This window comes from Sesamum indicum, linkage group LG1 (genome assembly GCF_000512975.1).
Source record: "Sesamum indicum cultivar Zhongzhi No. 13 linkage group LG1, S_indicum_v1.0, whole genome shotgun sequence".
NCBI classification, from domain to species: domain Eukaryota; kingdom Viridiplantae; phylum Streptophyta; class Magnoliopsida; order Lamiales; family Pedaliaceae; genus Sesamum; species Sesamum indicum.
In genome coordinates, this window is record NC_026145.1 from 7631869 (window position 1) to 7652106 (window position 20238).

General features: G+C 36.1%; 2 protein-coding genes across 2 annotated transcripts; both read right to left on the reverse strand.

Annotated features, from left to right (window-relative positions):
- On the reverse strand, positions 9979-12020 carry LOC105157987 (BTB/POZ domain-containing protein At5g41330-like). The gene has a single exon (XM_011074570.2). The coding sequence runs from the start codon at positions 11563-11565 to the stop codon at positions 10183-10185; it is 1383 nt and encodes a 460-aa protein (XP_011072872.1). The 5' UTR covers positions 11566-12020; the 3' UTR covers positions 9979-10182.
- Positions 16059-20238, reverse strand: LOC105157994. The gene is made up of 2 exons (XM_011074582.2): positions 19949-20238; positions 16059-17745 (listed from the first exon to the last, which is right to left on the reverse strand). The coding sequence occupies exons 1-2, from the start codon at positions 20051-20053 to the stop codon at positions 16483-16485; spliced, it is 1368 nt and encodes a 455-aa protein (XP_011072884.1). The 5' UTR covers positions 20054-20238; the 3' UTR covers positions 16059-16482.

A 20238-nucleotide genomic window follows, 5' to 3' on the forward strand; every position in this document is an offset into this window, starting at 1 on the left:
AGCATTGAGGAAGAACATAGAAATCAAACGCACAAGATGCCTGTTGAACATCAACCAAGGGCCAATTTCATAGTGGGGAAACCAAAAGTGAATAAGATTAACACGAATTCGAACGCCATCAATAAAAGCAAGGCCTCCAAAAATAAGAAACCAAAAGCAAACAAACCATGCTGGAACTGTGGGCAGGTTGGACACTGGGCCAAGCTTTGTCCTAATAAAAAGGCCAAGACTGGGCAGGCAGTTGTCAACATGGTTGTGGGAGGTTCTAGCGGTGCTAGCACCTTAGGAGCAACTGGCGGGTATGTATCTGTACAACCCGAACTCCTGACTATTTACGAACCGTATGATTAGTTGATTGACACAGGAGCAAATGTGACCGTTTGTGCTGATAAATCTCTCTTTGTGTCTTATCAGGCCATCAGTGGAAGGACAGTAAGCATGGGGAACTCCAGTACATCTGAAGTACTTGGGATAGGAAGCGTGGACTTGAAGTTTCCTTCAGGGCGCATTCTGTCGCTGAAAAGAGTTCATCATGTACCCACTGTCAGAAGAAACATTATTAGTGGTTCTGTAATAGTTAGGGAAGGATATGAATTGGTTTTCAAGTTTAATAAAGTTGTTATTCAGCAATTTGGTATTTTTATTGGTAAAGGCTACTTAGACGATGGCTTATTCAAAGTTCAAGTTGATAATAATAAAATTGATGTTTCTGATTCTATTATATTGAATGTTGAATCTTCTACTCTGTGGCATAGTAGGTTAGGTCATTTAAATTTCAATTCGATCAAACGAATGATGAATTTGAATTTAATTCCTAGTCAAAATATTGAACGAAATCACAAATGCCAAATTTGTGTAGAAGCTAAACAAGTTAGGAAACCCTATCAGTCAATTGAAAGGGATTCGGAAATACTTGATTTAGTTCACACTGATATTTGTGAGTTCAATGGAGTTTTGACCAGGGACCACAAACGATATTTTATCACCTTTATAGATGATTGCAGTAGATACTGTTATGTGTTTCTCATGAAAAATAAGGATGAAGCCTTAGACAAATTTATTTTGTTTAAAAATGAAGCAGAAACCCAAACTGTGAAGCCTTAGAAAAATTTATTTTGTTTAAAAATGAAGCAGAAACCCAAACTGGTAAGAAACTTAAAAGACTAAGGTCCGATAGAGGAGGAGAATATGAGTCGAGTAAGTTCAATGAATATTGTCAAACATTTGGCATTATTCATGAAGAGACTCCTCCTTATTCCCCTTCGTCTAATGGAATGGCTGAACGAAAGAATAAAATATTAAGATATGATTAACAGTCTCCTACTAACCTCTGGGTTACCAAAGTATTTGTGGGGAGAGGCTTTGAATACGGCTTGCCATATTCTGAATAGAGTCCCTCTGAAACACAATACGAGTACTCCTTTCGAGTTGTGGAAAGGTAGGAAACCAAGCCTGAAATACTTTCGAGTGTGGGGGTGCCTAGCAAAAGTGCTAGTCCCAGAACACAAACGAAAGAAATTGGGTCCTAAGACTGTCGATGCTGTGTTCTTGGGCTATGTGGAGACAAGTTATGCCTTAAGATTTCTGGTTATTAAATCAGAAATTCCAGGCATTGAGATCAACACAATAGTTGAATTTCGTGATGCTGTATTCCTAGAAGATGTATTTCCTTTAAAAACAGGAATACCTTCTAATGTTTCGCTTGATGATTCACTTACCTCCACATCTATTCCTGAACATGTGGAAAAGATGTCAAATGTGGGGGTTGGTCCTAGTAGTTCTAATCAGACTCATGAGGAGTCAGATGAACCTAGACGGAGTAAGAGAGCTAGGATCATCAAGGATTTTGGAAGTGACTTTGTCACTTACAACATCGAGGATGATCCAATAACTTTCAAAGATGCTATGGCCTCTTCAGAAGCTAAGCAGTGGAAAGAAGCTGTCAAAAGTGAGATGGACTCCATTGTTTCCAATGGAACATGGGTGCTAGTCGATCTCCCTCCGGGGTGTACTACTATTGGATGTAAGTGGATTTTTAAAAGGAAACTGAAACCTGATGGGACCATAGATAAGTTTAAAGCCAGATTAGTGACTAAAGGGTTTAAACAAAATGAGGGAATAGACTATTTCGATACCTATTCTCCGGTAGCTCGATTGACTACAATCCGGGTGCTTATAGCACTTGCTTCGGTGTATAATCTCCCGATTCACCAGATGGATGTGAAAACAGCCTTCTTGTATGGTGAACTCGAGGAAGAAATTTACATGGATCAGCCTGAGGGGTTTTTAGCTCATGGTAACGAGCATAAAGTCTATAAACTTGTTAAGTCTCTATATGGACTTAAACAAGCATCCAAACAGTGGCATGAAAAGTTTGATAAAACTATTCTTGCATTTGGCTTCACTGTGAATGAGAATGATAAGTGTATATACTGCAAGGTTAAAGGAGATAAAATGATAATTCTATGCCTGTATGTGGATGATATTCTGTTAATAGGATCATGTCTAGATATTATTACCGAAACCAAGTCATTTTTGAAAAACAAGTTTGAAATGAAGGATATGGGTGAGGCTAATGTGATTCTTGGTATCAAGTTGACTCGGTCAACTGATGGGATAACCATTTCTCAATCTCATTATGTTGAGAAGATAATTGAGAAATTTGGTTATCAAAACAGTAGAATTGCTAAAACACCATATGATCCTTCTGTAGCTTTATTCAAAAATGAAAGTGGTGTTCCGGTTGCACAACTAAGGTATTCCCAAATTATTGGGAGCTTACAGTATCTGTCAAATGGCACAAGACCAGATATATCATTTTCTGTCTCTAAGCTGGCTAGATACACTAGTTGTCCTGACAAAACTCATTGGGGTGCTTTGGATAGAGTACTAAGGTACTTAAAGGGCTCGGTGTCACTGGCCATACATTATGGCAAATTCCCTGCTGTTCTTGAGGGATATAGTGATGCTAGCTGGATAGCCAAAAACTCCGGGAGTAATGGGTGCTCAGGATATGTTTTTACCTTAGGTGGGGGCGCAGTCTCCTGGAAGTCTGCAAAACAGACTTTGATAACCCGGTCTACGTTTGAAGCCGTGTTATGTGCGTTAGATACGACTGGTACCGAGGCAGAATGGCTATTTGGGTTGTTATCACAACTTCCCATTGTAAGTCAGCCTCTTTCACCAATTGCTGTACATTGTGATAGCCAAACCACAATAGCAAAGGTGAGGAATCGTAAATACAATCAAAAGACCAAACGACACATCCAAGTTAGACTGAAGTCTATAAGGGCATTAGTGTCAGACAGAGTAATAGGCATTGACTTTGTGGGAACAAAGGACAATGTGGCTGATCCTTTGACGAAAGGATTGAATCTGTCACAAGTTCATAAGTCCAGATTGGGGATGGGACTAAAAATCCATCAGTGATATATCTACGACGGCAACCCAACCTTTTGAGTGGAGATCCCACAAAGAAGGTTCAATGTGGTATCAACAAGTCGTAAGGGTATGTCAGAGCACCAAATAGACTGATACTTTGTATCTGGAGTCTATCCCCTGAAATTCTGGAAGGTGCTGCTACTACAAGTATAGTAAGAGTCTAACTCTGAATGGGGTCAAGTCTTATAAGACGAGATGCTAGCAGTGCATCCCTGGAGACGCCCAACTAAGTGAATGTCGTTGTTTGGCCGCAACTAAGGAATTGGGTATTCCTGAAAGCATTCATGAACAGGATCAGGACACATGGCCTAAGTGTCAACCCTAAAGATCAACACAAAGCTAGTGGCTTGTTGTTACTGACAGACGTTGTCACACTCACAGGCTTAAATTCAAGGCTTAGTTCCATTTGACGTCAGATAACTTAGACAGTGGTTCAAACCGGAAGGTACCATTGTTGAAAGCAAGTCATGGAAACCTGAGATTCAAATCTATGAGTTTGTGGGGGATTGTTGAATTTGATTTTCAAATACAGAAACTCACAGATTGAAGAGGTAGTGAATGGCCTTATTATTTCTCCTCATCATGGTCATTATCTCATTACCAACACCCTTTTCAATTGCCTTGAAATGCATTAACTTCAATTTTAAATGTAATGCTGCAGTTTTGTTCAAAATCAACCTCCCATTGCATTTGATTGAGATGAAACAGCAATTTTTATTCAATTTCAGATTTCGGTTTTTGAATGGGAATTCATGGCCATCAATTTGTCTTCATTGCCATGTTTAATTGCTGGTTTTTTGGAAGCCTATATAAAGGCTTGCATTCTTTCATTTGAGAACACACACAACAATTCTCATTCTCCCTAATCACTCTCTCAATTGCCCTCTTTCATTTGGCAACCAAATTTCTTTCAAGTTTTGGTATTTGAATATCTTGTTTCGATAAGCTTCTGAGTGTTTGATCGAGGTGTTCTTCGGTATAGTGCTAAAACCGAAGAACTGTAACCGTCTTATCCTGGGAGAAATTACGTTGAACCCGGTGCACTGCTGATACGGGGCGTATATTTTCTTCAAGGCAAGCAGTTATTCTGCGATTCGGTTAAAAATTAACGACTTCAAATTGGACTGAGAATTGTTACGATACAATTCTCGTTGTAAGTTTTCTATTTAAATTTCTTGTCGTAAATAGCGTTTCTAATTGTGTTTTGTTATTTGTTCCAACGTGGTTTTATTGCTTTTGATTTCTTAAATCCGATTGTAATATTTCAAAACATTGTTTCGATTACTTGAAACCAATTATTTTTCCAACAGCTAAATTATTCTAGTGTTGATTCACTTAACCAAACACATCAATGGCTACTGTAGCAATTTGTGTTAGCAGACAAATAATCTATTACTTCTGAGTTACAAGCAATGTTAGAACCCCCAGAATTGCTCTATTTTGTTATTAAACAAAAGGTCCTTCATATAATTAATAATCATTTCAGCATTTGAGCAACTTATTGGTTCATTTGTATTGTCATGGCCTTGCATTTACCGAATAAGTCAATTTTAAAAAATTTGAAACATTAATCAAGTCCCTCACTCAAATTTTCATCCATTTCAATACTTTTATTTTCTTCAAGATTATTGGAATAATTGATCACAATGTTGTTTTTTGTTGAAATAACTGGATAAAACAACTTGAAAAATGGTCACATTCATTGAGCATGTATTTAGATATATATATATATATACCACATTTAGTGAAATAATTATTATAAATAATTGAATACGTAAAGCAGTAAATACCAAGGCATGAGTTGTATATCACCAACTCATTGCTAGTTATACCTCTCAGTCTATTATACTGTCATTAGTTAGTTCACCGTCATCATCCTGATACTTGATGGGGTCTTCTTCAGGATCCTCCTCCATTTCGTCGGGTATCATCTCAACCAGCTTGTCTATGTGCTCTTTGAGATCATCTACTTGATCATGGAGTTATTGATTTTTTTATTGAAGTTGTTCAACTTCAACCTCATGGTCTGCCTCCAGTGCTCCAATCTCCCATCGGAGAACTGTGTTTTTGCGAACCAATTGGTCAACCCTCTCTTCGGCCCGTTATTGATAGTAGGCATGTCTCGATATATCGCTCCTTAATTTTTCCATCTCATCATGAGTATCTCTCAATTGCTATTGTAGTTTAGCAATAAGACTGGTGAAGTGCTCATTAGGATTTGATGATAGTGGATGGTTGGGGTTGATTGGAGATGACATATCAACTGAATAAACTCAAATTTAACCGAATTTTAATTTAATTGCTTGCCTTGAAGAAATTAAAAGGCCCATGCCAAGTGCTTCGAATACAACATTATTTCTCCCAAGATAAAACGTTTACAATTCGTTTAATTTTATCACTATACTAAGAACACCTTGAAAAACACTCAAAAATCTTTATCGAAATTAAAGCTCTAAACCTAGAATTTTAGAGAAAAAAGAACCGAGACTGATGAGAAGAGCAAAGAGAGCTCTCGATCGTCGTATGTTTGAGGAGTGGTGTGCTTTAGCCTTTTATAGGTATTAGCAAAGCACACGTTTCATTACAGCATTCGTGGCCAATCATAATATCAATTGAGAAAGCCAAAACGGCCACTGAAACATTTCTAACAGTAGCTGAAGATTAAGAAAATCAAATTTGATTAAATTTCAATACATAACAGCAGCTGGGTTTGACTTCCAATTTAAAATAATGAAAATCTGAAATCTAAACTGAAACCTTTTAAAAATTTTAAAAATTAGAATTTATCTTTCAATTGCTACAAAATAAATCCAAATAAAATCAGAATTTATTTTTCAATTATCACAAAATAACTTCAAATATTTTTGTCACAAAAGGATATATTCTAAGATTGAGGTATTCGCTCAAACGCTCATCGTTTGGAGCCAATACTTAAAATTAATTTTATTTTTAAAAAGATCCAAAAAATAAAGTGGGACTATTAATTTTTATTTTATTTTTAAACTATTATTTTTTGAATAAATCAATCACAATCATTAATATCAAATATTTATATCTACAATCAACAACTATAATAATTATATACAAATTATTAATATTAGATAACCATATTTATTTAATAACTATTATTAAAATTAAAAAAATAAATATTATTAAAGTATCATAATATTCACACATTAATAATATTCGAACCCATAATATTAAAATCATGAGACCTCAAAATTTCGTGAATTAAAATAGATTTCATTGGCCAGTGCGACTATCAATTTATAAAGTGTGAATATTAAATTTGCAAAGTAGTTAGTACACATGGTGGGCCATCGTTTTTCATGTGAAAAGTCATGCTCTTATAAATTTGTGGCTTTTATCACAGGCAAGAGTTGTTGTCGCCACTTGGGGCAGCGACCAGTTTGTTTGAATAGTAAGATTGAGATTTTATAATTAAAAATTTTTATGTATTTAAATTTTATAAATTTGAGTATGCACTTATTTTTCATGGGTGTAGCTCAGCGGATTTTGATCCAAGAATAAGTTAAAAAGTCCAAATACCTCACCCCCTGGGCAAGGCCGCGACAATAGAGGAAGCCTATTGCGCACGGCCCAACGCGCTCAACTCAAACACTCGCAGCTAGCCCACTCCTCATACTCGCATCAGTCCCTGAGACCTGCGTGGTATACACCTGGATCCTCCATGTAGACCTCCTTAGCTGACAAGGGTTGCGCGTGACAAGAAGGTCTTCCCCAAGAACTTGGACTCTAACACCCAGCAGACTCTTTGCAGGCTAAGAGTCCCTCTTCGTCTCAGAACTCTCTCCCTCACCTAAATCATGATCCTAACAGCATGATCCCTTAACAAATGGGATTTGATCAAACTCTATCCTAATCAATTCTATTCGTTTCCCACGAAGGTAGGGAGCCCCATTAATTCCCTGATTCTAAGGGACACCCTTCTATAAATAGGGATTCACCCCTAAACGAAGGGACACCCTTCTATAAATAGGGATTCACCCCTAAACGGAGGGACACCTTCACGCTACAGAAATTTGGTTGCTACTTTCCCACGCTTCTACTGCATTCATATACACGATCCATTCCAATTTCTTCGTCATTTTATCTTATTCTTTTAACGATTTTCATTATTTCGAATTATTATTTTTCGAACCAGTACTAACTTAAGTATCAGAGTGCTAATATTTTGTGTTGCGGGTTCTCTTTCTCAAAAGCTCTCGCTCTGTTAGCCCGAATTCTACATTAAAATCCAAGAACATGGACCCATGTTGAAATCGCACGCATCACACTTATTTCTCTGGATTTATTTTTTCTTTTACATGTATACTTTGTTGAAATTTGATTTAAAATAAAAATATATATATTTGATTAATTTTTAAATTTAAATAATATAACAAATCGTGTTCCAAAACAAGCCCGACGAGTTTATATTATTCGATCTATACTCTTTTATAATCGACGAAAAGTTAATTCGTATCTTTAGACAAATTTGGTCTGTGAATTAATCATATTATATTCTTAAATTATGATTACTTTGTAATTTATGATGAATGAAAAAAAAATCCATAATGTAATAAAAATTCTTGCTACCCAAAAATAATAAATTAAATATTTTATTTTATGCATTTAAGAATGAGTAGTATAAGCGTAGTGTCCCTAATGGGCCATTAAACTGCCCCTTAATTAAGCTTATATGATACACCAAAGAGCACATGCAAGAATATATAATGGCCAAGCCCAATCAGGCCCATTAAGTCACTACACATTGGCCCATTTTATAATGGCCCAGCCCAATCAGGCCCATTAGACTCGCCCCATTAATAAATACTACACACGTATCCCGCCCCTTGCAGCCTACCTCGTTTTAAATCAAAAAAATATTTTATTCTCTTCATTTTAAATAGGAAAAAAATTGCAATTTTGGTCCAAACTCATCCTAAAATAGCGATTAAGGGCAATAATTTTTTAAAAAGTGTTAATTTTGGTCCAATTTGCTAATAATTTTCATCACTTTAAATTGGGGGTTTCACACTTGTCCAACAAATTTTTTTACTAACGTGGATATTTTTGTAAAAAAATATTATATAGCAAGGATGACGTAGTAAAGATACCCCATCAACTCTGCCACCTCCTTGATACTTCATTTATATAAGTAATATATATTTAAAAATAAAACTATTTAAATATCTAAATATAAATTTTAAAAATTTATATTTAAATTGATAAATTAAATTAAAGATGACAATATAAAAGATTACTTTAAATTAGAGTTTTTGGGCCTGAACCAACACCCACCGTTAACCCTATTGGATTTAGAAATATCGGCCCTCGAGATGCGCACTGGGTTAGGTTGGCCTAGTCTAGAATCTTGTTGACCCAGTAAAAAAATAAGTTGATCTAACTTTGTCCAAACTCAGTTAGGATCGAACTAGTCCTGGATCGGTCACAAGAATCAACACTTAGGAATAGCCCAATTTGATGGCCCAAGCCCACCTGATCCTGGTCCAAATTGGTGGGTTGGCCCAATTAGGTTAAATTTTTTTAAATGATACATGAGATTTAATTTTCTAAGTTGGAAATACTATTAGGTTTTTAAAATTTTTGAAACTCTAAAATTTTTAGTTTAATTGTTTTACTTCTATTTTTTAAATGATTTGAGTCGGGCTTTTTCAGACATATGTGTAAACTTGAGCCTACCTGAACTATTGTGCCCCTTGAGTTGGCCCTAACCTACCTACAGTGGATCCGAACCTAGTTTACCTGTCCCCATCGAAATTCCTAATAAGATTGAACTGGTTACATTTCTAGTTGCTCTGCGTATGACCAAATTGATGGGTGTATGCGAGAAGGCCGCTAGCCTACCTCTCAAACCATGTCTTTTTTGGTAAATTGATTATATTCACCTACAATTGTAATAGTCAAATCATCAGTATCAAATATTTATTGTAACTAAATAGAACTATTACTACTATTAAAGTAGCATAACAGCCTACGCTTGATAGAATTTGAATCGAACTATAGTCGTGGAGCCTCAACTTCGTCAATTAAATTATGACTCAAACCCGTTGAGGAAGTAGTGAAAGATATATAATCCCCTCGTCCGACAAACATAAGAGGACTCTGATCAAACTCCCATCCTAAAACGTGTTTCAAAAATGAAGGATTACTGGTTTTACACAGATATCAAGCATATCAACACTAGTTTTGCCTCTGCATTGACTCACTTAAGCAACAAGCAGAGATATAATAAAGTTGCAGTACCATATCAGAACAGCCAGTTCAGATCAAATAATGCTGCTGCAATGTTCATAGATTCTGTAAATATCAGAGTGTAAGTTTGATCAGCATGAAGGAACATTAGCATACACCTGAATGAAGACATATCAATGCAGAGGTAAATTGAAGTACAATTGCTAGGTATGTTCCAAGTCGTAGTATCAAATACTGAAATTTAGATGTACGGAAAGAAGTCGTCTATACCGAACCTGATACCATCAAGGCAGAATGCACAGAATGACTGAGAAATGATTTACACGTCGAAGTATTAACTTTTATTTATATGCACACAACCACAAGAATCATAACTTTTAAGGCAAGCATTCAGCAAAGAATGAAGAGAGAAGATGCTTTTCATTCAGACATCTCCTGAGATATGCATACTTAAAATCCTGTACAAAGGAACATTTTTAAGCAGAAACATCTACTCATGAATGCTAAAAGTTGTAATAAAACTCAAAAGCTCCTAACAGAACTCCAAACTTCAACACATTGTTGGTCCTTCCGTGTCAAAAACATTTTGCTCCCTCCAAAATTGACATTCGTTATCCTGTTTCCTCCCATGTCTTTGGCTCTTCCCATCAGATTCTTCCTAAAGACTCTCTCAGGTAAACCAGTCTCCTGCTTTTCCACAGTCCCTAGCAATATTTCCGACCATAGCTCAAGATTTCCTCCTTTACTGCAGAAGACTTGGTTTCCTTGGCTTTCAACTTTACATCCGAACCCTTCTTTCTTTCCATTGATCACCTTTCTTCCATCACCAAGGCAAACCCAAGGGTGATCAGCATCCATGTTTCTCAAATCAGCACAGAACACTTCTCCGGTATTCACACCGACTTTAAACATCGTGCCAAGCACATTTGAAACAGTGACATCGGAGAAGCAATCAACTTTTTCCTTCAGTTCCCAAACCACATTGCCTGATCTAATGTCCCAAAACTTGATATTGCCTAATACTCCAGAAGGGCCACTGTGAGAACCTGAGGCCATCAACAAATTATGACTAGAAACCCATTGCAATTTAGTGGCTGGAATAGCTGAATCAAGATCAGCACCAAAAATCTCATAGTGGCCAATCTTAGACACGGGACGTAAATCATCATTGAGATCATATATCATAATGCAATTTGAGTTTCTCCTACTTGACTCAAAGCTAGTGAACAAATGCTCAGGGGATGCTCCAATAGCTTGCACTGTAGAACCAGACCTCGTGACATTCTCCCAATTCAAAGTGTCCTTAACATAGCCCTTATCAAGATCAAGAATCTGCAAGCCCGAAAAGTCGGTTGCACCAGCAGCAGCCACTGCAGGGGACAATGCTAACAATGAATCAATGGCTGTGAATTGGGTCAATATGGTGGATTTCCTTTGTAAGGACCAATCAAAGGATGTGACTTTACTTCCATGAGCAACATGGAGTGATCCACAGGGCGTCGTGCAGATGGCTGAGGGCGAATCCCGGCCACTCAAAGGCAGAACAAAGGATTTCTCAAGGTTGAAAGCATCAAATTGAGAAGGGTTTGATTGGGAGTTCAAGAGGAGATTTTCAATACCATAAAACTGGGATTCAAAAATCAGGTCTTGAATGTCAAAAGCTTTGGCTTTTGAGGGAAGGTTCCCGGTCCTGAGGAGAGAGAGCAAGATTGAGAAAAGTTCAGGGTCTCTATCAATAAAAGGGATGGCAGGATCAGAATTGGCAATCTTGGAGAAGAAAGATTTGGAACCAGCTAAAGAAAGGGTCTGTTTGGTGGTCTGAAAAAGCTGACCCCCCACATCAATTGTAACTATATTTGAACTTGAATCATGATGAATTCCGTTTGATCCTGCAAAAGGTGGCATCTCTCTGATGTTCCCAGAGAAAATAAAAAAACCCAACCTTTGACGGATCAGAGGAATCCAAACAAGAAAATTCAAAAGAACCCCAAACACAGATTATATCTCACTTCTGCAAACACAAATGAAGGAGGCAAAAAATCCAACAAACCCAGAAATCAACACACAACAAGAAAGCAAGAAATGAACCCTCCACTCCCAAGAAATCAAGCTCCCTGTGTGGACAAGAATCCCAAAACCCTTGAAGGATTTCTCAAGAAAATGCGTCGACGTTCGAAGGTATGAAGTGTGGGTAGGGAAGGCACAAGAAGAGAGCTTTGGGAATTGAAGAGAAATATAAAGGGAGGCGGAAAGAGAGGAAGCGCCGGCGTCGTCTGTAGGGTGAAAGAGCAGTAAATGATTGGTAATAAAAAGATTACGGAAATGAGGATTTCTAGAAGGTCATCAACGACTTTTGGTCAGCAAAGGCTGGAAAACGGAGGCGCTTAGGTTGTTTGGTTCTTGTGAAAGGACAACACATGATATTTGCTAACATATGTTGTCATTGTAGCAGTCCAATGTGGACCAAGAAACCAGGAAAAAAGTCCAATGCGGACCAGATCTCTCTATGCCACTTTACAGATAGTTATACGACTTAGCATTCTAAGGTCTTATTTATTTTATAATATTATGTTGTATAACAATACAATTCAAGTAATTGAAAGTAAAGAATAACGAAATTATGTCTTCGAAAATTTTGAAATTCGAGATTAAAAGTAAAAATAATTTATTATCAAATAAATCTTTTAATAGAGTTATCAATTATTTAAAAGAAAATAATCCTAACTTAGTATATAAGTAAAACAGGTCTTAAATTAATTAACATTTGGACTGTCTCAAAAGTCCGTGAGACTTTGTCCAAAAATACCCTGTCATGGTAGCAATATTCCAAAAAAAGTATGAGGCCAAAAAATAATTGTAGGAAATAAAGAAAATACGCAAAATTGACTGAAAAATAAAAAATAAAAAAAAAGTATAAAAAATCACTCTGATAGTGGTCGAAACAATAGGGCTTAACGATGAACAATTGTTCCTCATGATGAAACAATCGAAATGGCGGCTAACCCGTCCCGTAACTCCAATCAAATCACAGTTTATGATCATTTGAAGTTTCATTGTCAAACCACACAATCAGAGAGCTAAATCTTCTACTTACACCCATCAAAACACTCCAAAATGTATCCGCCTCTTATTCGACATCATATGCTCCCAATACATCAAAAGAACGGTTTACTTTACATTATGAAAACTCATTTTTAATCCAAGAATTTGATACTAATTACAATTTGAGTTGAGTAATTCAATCCAAACAACTTAACTAAACATAATATAGTTAATATAGAACATTTTTCAATTTTATCACTTAAATAATTGATATCACGAAGTAATTAAATAGGGTTTAATATGATAATTTATATTTTGTATTTTATGTGTTTAATGCATCTAACGTTAAAGAAAACGATAGGAGTAGTGATTATTTATATGAGAATGGATTATTTTGAAATAATCCAATGATCTCAGCTTGTAATATGATTTAATCAACTCCTTTTTTAGATTAATCATTCTCATACAAGAGGTAAATATTTTGTAACGGGGTACTATTGATGTACGTCGGGGTAAAAAATATATAAGTTCTAAAAAATTACGATTTGCAAGGTCAATAAAAGCATATTGTATTAAATAAATGGGACACGAATAAACTACCTGAAAAATATACGAGCTCCTTATAGAAATAAATGGAATCTCAAGAAATCCCATATAAAGGTGATACCCTCACAAAATTCCAAGAGGAGGAAAATCATTACGAGGATGTCTTTACGAAACAAGATTTCTTCCAAGCTACGAGCTTCCGAATAGAAAAAGTGACGAACAGATTCCCCAAAATATCCGTATTTGCAGAGCCAAAACAAGACAAGATTTTCTACAAACTCAAAAAAAAAAAAAAAAATTATACAGCTACGAGTTTTTTTAAAAAATAAAAAATCTATAAATGCGAGTCCTCCCAAAGGGTGAAGGAGACAAGTAGTATTCTTCCTCTTGTATCAATTTATCCTTGATGTACATAAAACAACGTCATCAATTATACTTATGATAACAAACATAAAATTACTGTTTAATTTATTTCATTTAACTATCCCCATAATCTAAATGATGTAAATATAGGATATGAAATATTAAATAGAATTTGAAATTTGGATCTTATTTTATTTTATTTAAGGACATAATAGTCAAAGACTTGGAAGGGAAGACCAAATTTTATATGATGCTTGAAAATTATTTGGTCAGCACCCCAAGATGACAAACACACGGGTACAAATAGATGGGAATTTGTTTCAACTTTTTAAATTGATTAAAGTTTTTTTTTTTTTCTTTTCAAGATTAGATATTAGGTAGAGGTTTCGCAGTCAGAATATTCTGAGTTCGAGTCATATAAGTATAAATATTTAATATATTTTAAATTATAGTATGTTATTATTTTTTATTTATTTTGAATTTGATGATTAATTTATAAATATCAATGTATTCTATAATAATATTGTGTTGATTAATTTATTTTTTTATGATTAAACTATCCTTATATATCTTCACACGCACTAATGCATTGTGAGGAGATATATGCATTTTCACTTTGATCACAGGGTAAATATGATTTTTTTATTCAACTTTTTTGTTAGTATCAGAAAATTCCATAAATTCTGACTGATTAAGTGATTTATTTGTTGGATGAAAACAAACGTCTAATTATAATTTTTTACACTATAAGGAGTCTGCGCGTAATATCCCTATTTAATTGAGTTGTAAACTTCCTAAAGGGAGAAATAATTAAACAATATTTTTCCATATGGTTTAAGAAAATCTGTATTTTTTGTTAATCTTTTTATTACACTAAAACTCTAAAATATTTGATTGGCGGCGGTTGAGTGTCATTAATACTTACATTAAAATCAGTGTTAGGAAAAATAAAAGGCTAAGGATCTTTGAATGTATGGTGAGCAGTGAGCACATGGAACATGTGTGGATTGATACCAAATCTTTTTATTATCTTTTTCAATTATGAACTAATTTAAATATCGAATAATTATAAAGAGAACTTCCCCACAGTGGTCCCAACGATAACAGAATAAAAGTGCCGATTGAAGAAGCAATCTTAGCATTATTGGAGTGACCTAATCATGATTCTGTAAAAATAAACTTATAAAATTTAATATACACACGGATATGAATATTGTTCTAAAGCTGATCATCATAGATCCACCTAACCTAAGTGTCTTAAATATTAATAGTTAGGTTAGTTGAGCAGCCCAATCTAATCCATACATAGTAGTTTCATTAAAATAGAAAATTATACCCCAGGTTTGGTTTCATTTTTTGGTTTTTTTCAAAATAAGATACAACACACTCAATGTTTTAATATTTTATCTCTGTATTTTTTTTTTTTTTTTAGCTTTCTATATATAATATAAAAGAGACATAATTCAATAATGAAAAGTGATTTTTGTCTTCAAAAAACGCAATATTAAACATACAATATTTATATATATAAAAGAGATGTGATTTGACAATTGAACAGTGATTTTTGTCTCTTAAATCCCAATATCAGATCTACACCATTTATTTTAAATTACCACAAAACAGAAACACGAACATATTATCTATTTTCAACACCCACTTATTTATCTTTACTTTTTTCTCTTTATCTCCAAAACATCAAAACAAAACACTCCAAAATCTGAACCAAACACTTGTAAAGTTGTGTGAGAGCTCTAGCTTACACCAAAACCAACCCTTAATAAATTATCTTCAATATTTTACTAGTTGTGTTAGCTAAGCAGCCCTACATATCTATATCTAATAAATAATATAGGACGCGGAGATTATATGAATCTGCACGGCAGTCGGCACGTCTTTGGTCCGCACTTATATTATACTACTTATCAGAGCTCCAAATGAATCAAAATAGAATAATCATACACAAGAAGATTTAGAAACTCAAACAATTTTAAACTCCTTATCGACCATGCAAGAGAAACAAATTGTACTGATGAAGAAAAAGATCAGTCCAAGAAAAGAAGAATCGCTCACTCAAACAAAGTTTGTAATTAAACTTACCAAATTAACATGATATGGTGAATTGCTGAAATACCCCTAATAGACAAATCGCAGTTGATAGATGAGGGATGAAATTATACTTCACTTTCACCTACTCAAATAATATAATTTGTAATAGTATAAATACCCTTCTTATTCTTTTATTTGAGGGGAAAAAATTCTTGTAAAAAACTCTAGCGACATGTTGAATCGTATCTTCATAATACAAATGCAGTCAATCTCGCTTTTTAATGACATCAATTATGATAGTACCTCTGAATGACCGCGTGCTTAGAGAACTTCAGCAACACCAGGAAAGCAACCGAAAGCTTCTTAACATGCCAATGATAAAGTAAGAATGTAACGGAATATAGCAGCTAAAATGAACCTCAATTGAGACTTTCCTGCTGTATCCAGAAGCTCGATTGTCAAAATTATATCTAATAGTTTATCATCGTTTTCACTGTCATCATTAGCAGAAGCCGGTCTATGGCAGTTCTAGCTATATATATTAATTATCTTACATATACAACAAAATGTCAATACCTAGATGATGTAGCTTCGAGACATTTCTGTCTCGAGCATCATACGGTATTGCCACTATCCTACGAATATGTCCCTTTTTTCTATTTGCTGTGCTGGGGGGTCAGGAAGTTCTCAAAAACAGCCTTCAAGTAAGAGTCAGTCCTGCAAACATCAACTACCTTAGTATCCAATTTTACCACTACAATTAATTTCACAATGACTGAGCTATCACCAGAAGAACTTGGCCTTTTATCTTCAGCATTGCTGCTGCTAGCTGACCCCTGTCTGCATCATCGGGAAGAAAGACCAGTTCTTACATGGGCTTCCATCCTCCGCAACAACCTTCTCGTTAACCCACCACTCAGAAGAACCAATGCTAGGTTCATCAGAATTTCCTCCGTCTACATTGTCGAAGTTAAATTCTTTGGATGATCCGAGAGTGATTGTCCGGTTCTTTTGATGTCTTCGCTCGTTGTCACCATCAGTTTGATCTTTCTTGGATGTGTAATTGGAGTCTTCTCCAGCAGGATACCCACTCCCATTTGCCATTTCAATTGGCTTTTCTCCGCCCATATGTTCTGCGTTCTCAACCGACTCTTGAGATGATTTGGCCAAGGCCAATGGCTTCTTTTCCACACATCTTACAACTTCTTCAGCAGTTATCTCGAAAGAAACTCTATGATCAACCATGGTCTCGTCATTTTTCAATCTTTTATGTGTATCTGGGAGTGGAGCAACATCTGAATTTTGACGGTTCAGTAGACAACTATCACAGGATCTAGGGCCGGCCGCATCCGGAGTCACAGCGCCAGATTCTTGACGCGATCCCCATTCACGAACCACAATATTGTCAAGATCCAAAAGTTTAGGAGGGTTACCGGTTCTGAACTCAAGAAAAAAGGGGTGTCCAGCAGCAAACTCACGGTCAGGAAACGGTGATGAGGTGCCTGAACCAGAGATACCTGAGCTAGGCGAGATCAAATGGCTAACTGGACTACCAGGTTGAAGCTGATAGGATTGGAACTCATATGGAGAGATGTGGAATCTCTGACCAGCTTCACTGTTCTGGAGGTTGGGTTCAAGAAGCCTTGCAAATGGGACCTCAGGAGAGGAAGGTGTGGTTAAGTGGACCGACTCTGGGGGAGGCGTATAGGGGGCAGTAGATGGTTCAGTGGTGAAGGTTGAGAAGACCGGGGGAGAAACTAACTGGGTCTCATGAGCATAAGGACCAATAGCAAAAATTGAGGCAGGACCACCGGGAGAATACATGCTTGCTGATACAGAAGTCAGTGATAACAGGCCAGTCGGTGACTGGGCAGCAGATGGAGGTTCGGATGGAAGGAATGATGCAGGAGAAGAAGGAGGTGCAACAAAGGGCAATACTATGGAAGGTGGTTGCGCTGGATGTTCTGCCGTGGGAGCATCAGCTCCTGCAGCAGTAGTTTCAGGAACAAGAACGGCATGCCCAATTCGCTTAGTCTTGTTCGACCCAAAACACCAGTAAAGGCTCCACCAGCGTCCCCACCTCCTTTTCTGCATATGACCATGAGCAATGACAATCACATCAGTGTCATAGTTGGCTATGATTTATATCGCATAAAAGAAAATACCAACATGAGGGCCAAGCCAATCATTGGATTTAGTTTACTATGTTTTTTTGAAACTGCAGCAGTTGATCATCAGCTTCATCTAAATCTAAGGGGCGCAATCTGATTTGCCGAAGTCAGTTGCAATGCAAGCTTTATATCAAGCTAACAGCAGAACATGAATAAATGCTTTGTGCTTTATTGATTCCTAGAATCCTTTCAATTAGTGAAGTGTGCGGAGTAAATGAAGTTATATCTATAATCTTTGGTTGATTTGCTGACCTTGCTATCATTCATCACTTGACATTTGACTTAAATCCTAACCTATTCATATGCATATAGATCGTAAGTGCGTAGGTCACACATCCCCCTATGATGCATTTTATCCCCACCCCCAAAAAAGGGCGTGTGTGCACGGTAACACAATAGCCATCAAACAGAGTTGAACATGAGCTTGAAACTTTCTGAAGGGCACTAAGTTAAAAATTTTGGACCAAATATAATTCATGACAAAAATAATTTTTCAGCCATAACATTATACAAAAAATGTCTATAGTAAACAGATTGCTATAATCAAAATGGGATTTATGCAGTCCTGCCAATGATGAAAAAGAAGATGGACACATCTTCAGGCAAAAAATCATCAACAATACATATAACTGCCTATTGCAGTCCATTGTATTTCTTTGGGTGAAGATCCATTAGGAACTCATGTTCAAAGCTTTCACTGCCTTAGGGTGTTCAGAAATCTCAAATCCCCAAAGGTTAATTTGTGGTTTATCTTGTTTAAAGCCACATCAACTGCCCATTTAAAGCTTTTATTTGAAACTTGGAGAAGAAAGAAGCAGATGATGTTGAAAGATATGAAAAGAAAAAGGAGCATGCTAAGGCTTTACATCTCAAAAAATTTGGTTTGGGAAGGAATATTGAGAATGACGAGTGAAACTACTTCTCAAAATCTCTAACACCACTAGCGCCAGTCCAAACTCTTCGTATACTTTGCATATCATTATGTTTTTGGCACACATCCTAAAACTGAAAAGAGAACCAGTAACATGAGCTTGCAGAAAATGACATTCGTAGAAGACGCGTGCAGCTGCAATTTCTTTATAATGTCACACATTTCAGTCATTATGTAAAATATCATTACCATGGAGAAGTAAACGCTCAGATCCCCATTTCCCAGACATTATAAATAAACTTTGCAAAAGTCTCCAGACACGAGTATGTTAAGGCTCAAAAACACTATTAACTTATAAGGGGGCCTGGTGAAAGAAAACAGGACAAGTCAATTCTTCAACAAACTGTTGTTTATGGGAGATATTATTAGGCTAAAAGGCGACAGACAGAACTTTGCAATGAACATGCACCCTCTGTCCAAGAAACTTTATCACTGCAGTCGTATAATCTGGATGTCGTTAACATTATTGTGACGAAGACTAGTAAGAAGGCAACATGATGGACTAAGGAATTATTCACTGTAAGGCAGTTGGAAAAGTCATGATCAACTGAAACTTTTCCATTTTGCTACGACTGTCATAGATTCAACAACTTTCTCCGACTGTACATTGGGCTCTCTTTTTCATTGATTGAACAAATTTCTGGACTCCACGAAACATACTGTTAACCACTACATCCTACCATTTGAAAACGCTCTGCTAATAATTTCATACACAAAAAAAAAAATCATTTTATAGTGCCGAATCCTGTAAAACAGGTCCGAGAGTCCTTCAGACGACAAATCAAGTTCAAGTGGAGGTAATTCCCAACAATAAAGAGAAAAAATAAAACAAAATCGAGTCGAAGCGATCTACTTTCTCATCGATACTCATGCAAGAATACCATACTACATCCAAAATCTTTCCGCGAGCAGATGAATAAAATTGCAGACGGTAAAAACAGAATCAAATGATCACATCACCAGATCTCCAACCTCAGACAAACTCCTAAGCAGGCAAAAGAATTAAGCATCCAGCCTAGGTAAATTTAGCAACAAAAAACATCAAAACCTCGAAAATAACGAAATAGAAACGAACAATCATGAACTAACTTCCCGCACAAACAAGCACCAGACACTTAAATATCTAATCCACAAATAAAAAAGAAAAAAAAAATGGAACCGTGAACAAAATCCTCAAACTTCCTCATACCTGAACCGAATCCTGAAGACCGCGAGTCTCCACAGATGCGATCGCAGTGGCGGCCGCGTTTATGGTCTCCAACGCGTCGGCTCCATTGACTCCTCCTCTTCTCATCGTTTACTCAATCAATCAAACAAACAAATTGAACTCCAAAAACATACTCATCAAAGTGAACAATCAATATTTATGCGTACATATAAATATTCTATTTCTGTAGAGAAAAGGAAAACGGAGAAACGGCGCACAGGCACAGCAAAATCGTGTGTGTAGATGCTGTAAGTAATTTATATTGAGGATTT

Excerpts from the sequence above, each read along its gene's own strand:
- LOC105157987 (XM_011074570.2), bottom strand. The coding sequence starts at position 11,565 with ATGCCACCTTTTGCAGGATCAAACGGAATTCATCATGATTCAAGTTCA.
- LOC105157994 (XM_011074582.2), bottom strand. The coding sequence starts at position 20,053 with ATGAGAAGAGGAGGAGTCAATGGAGCCGACGCGTTGGAGACCATAAAC. Across the intron at positions 17,746-19,948 it reads GTCTTCAGGATTCGGTTCAG|AAAAGGAGGTGGGGACGCTG; the intron begins GTATGAGGAAGT and ends GGTCATATGCAG.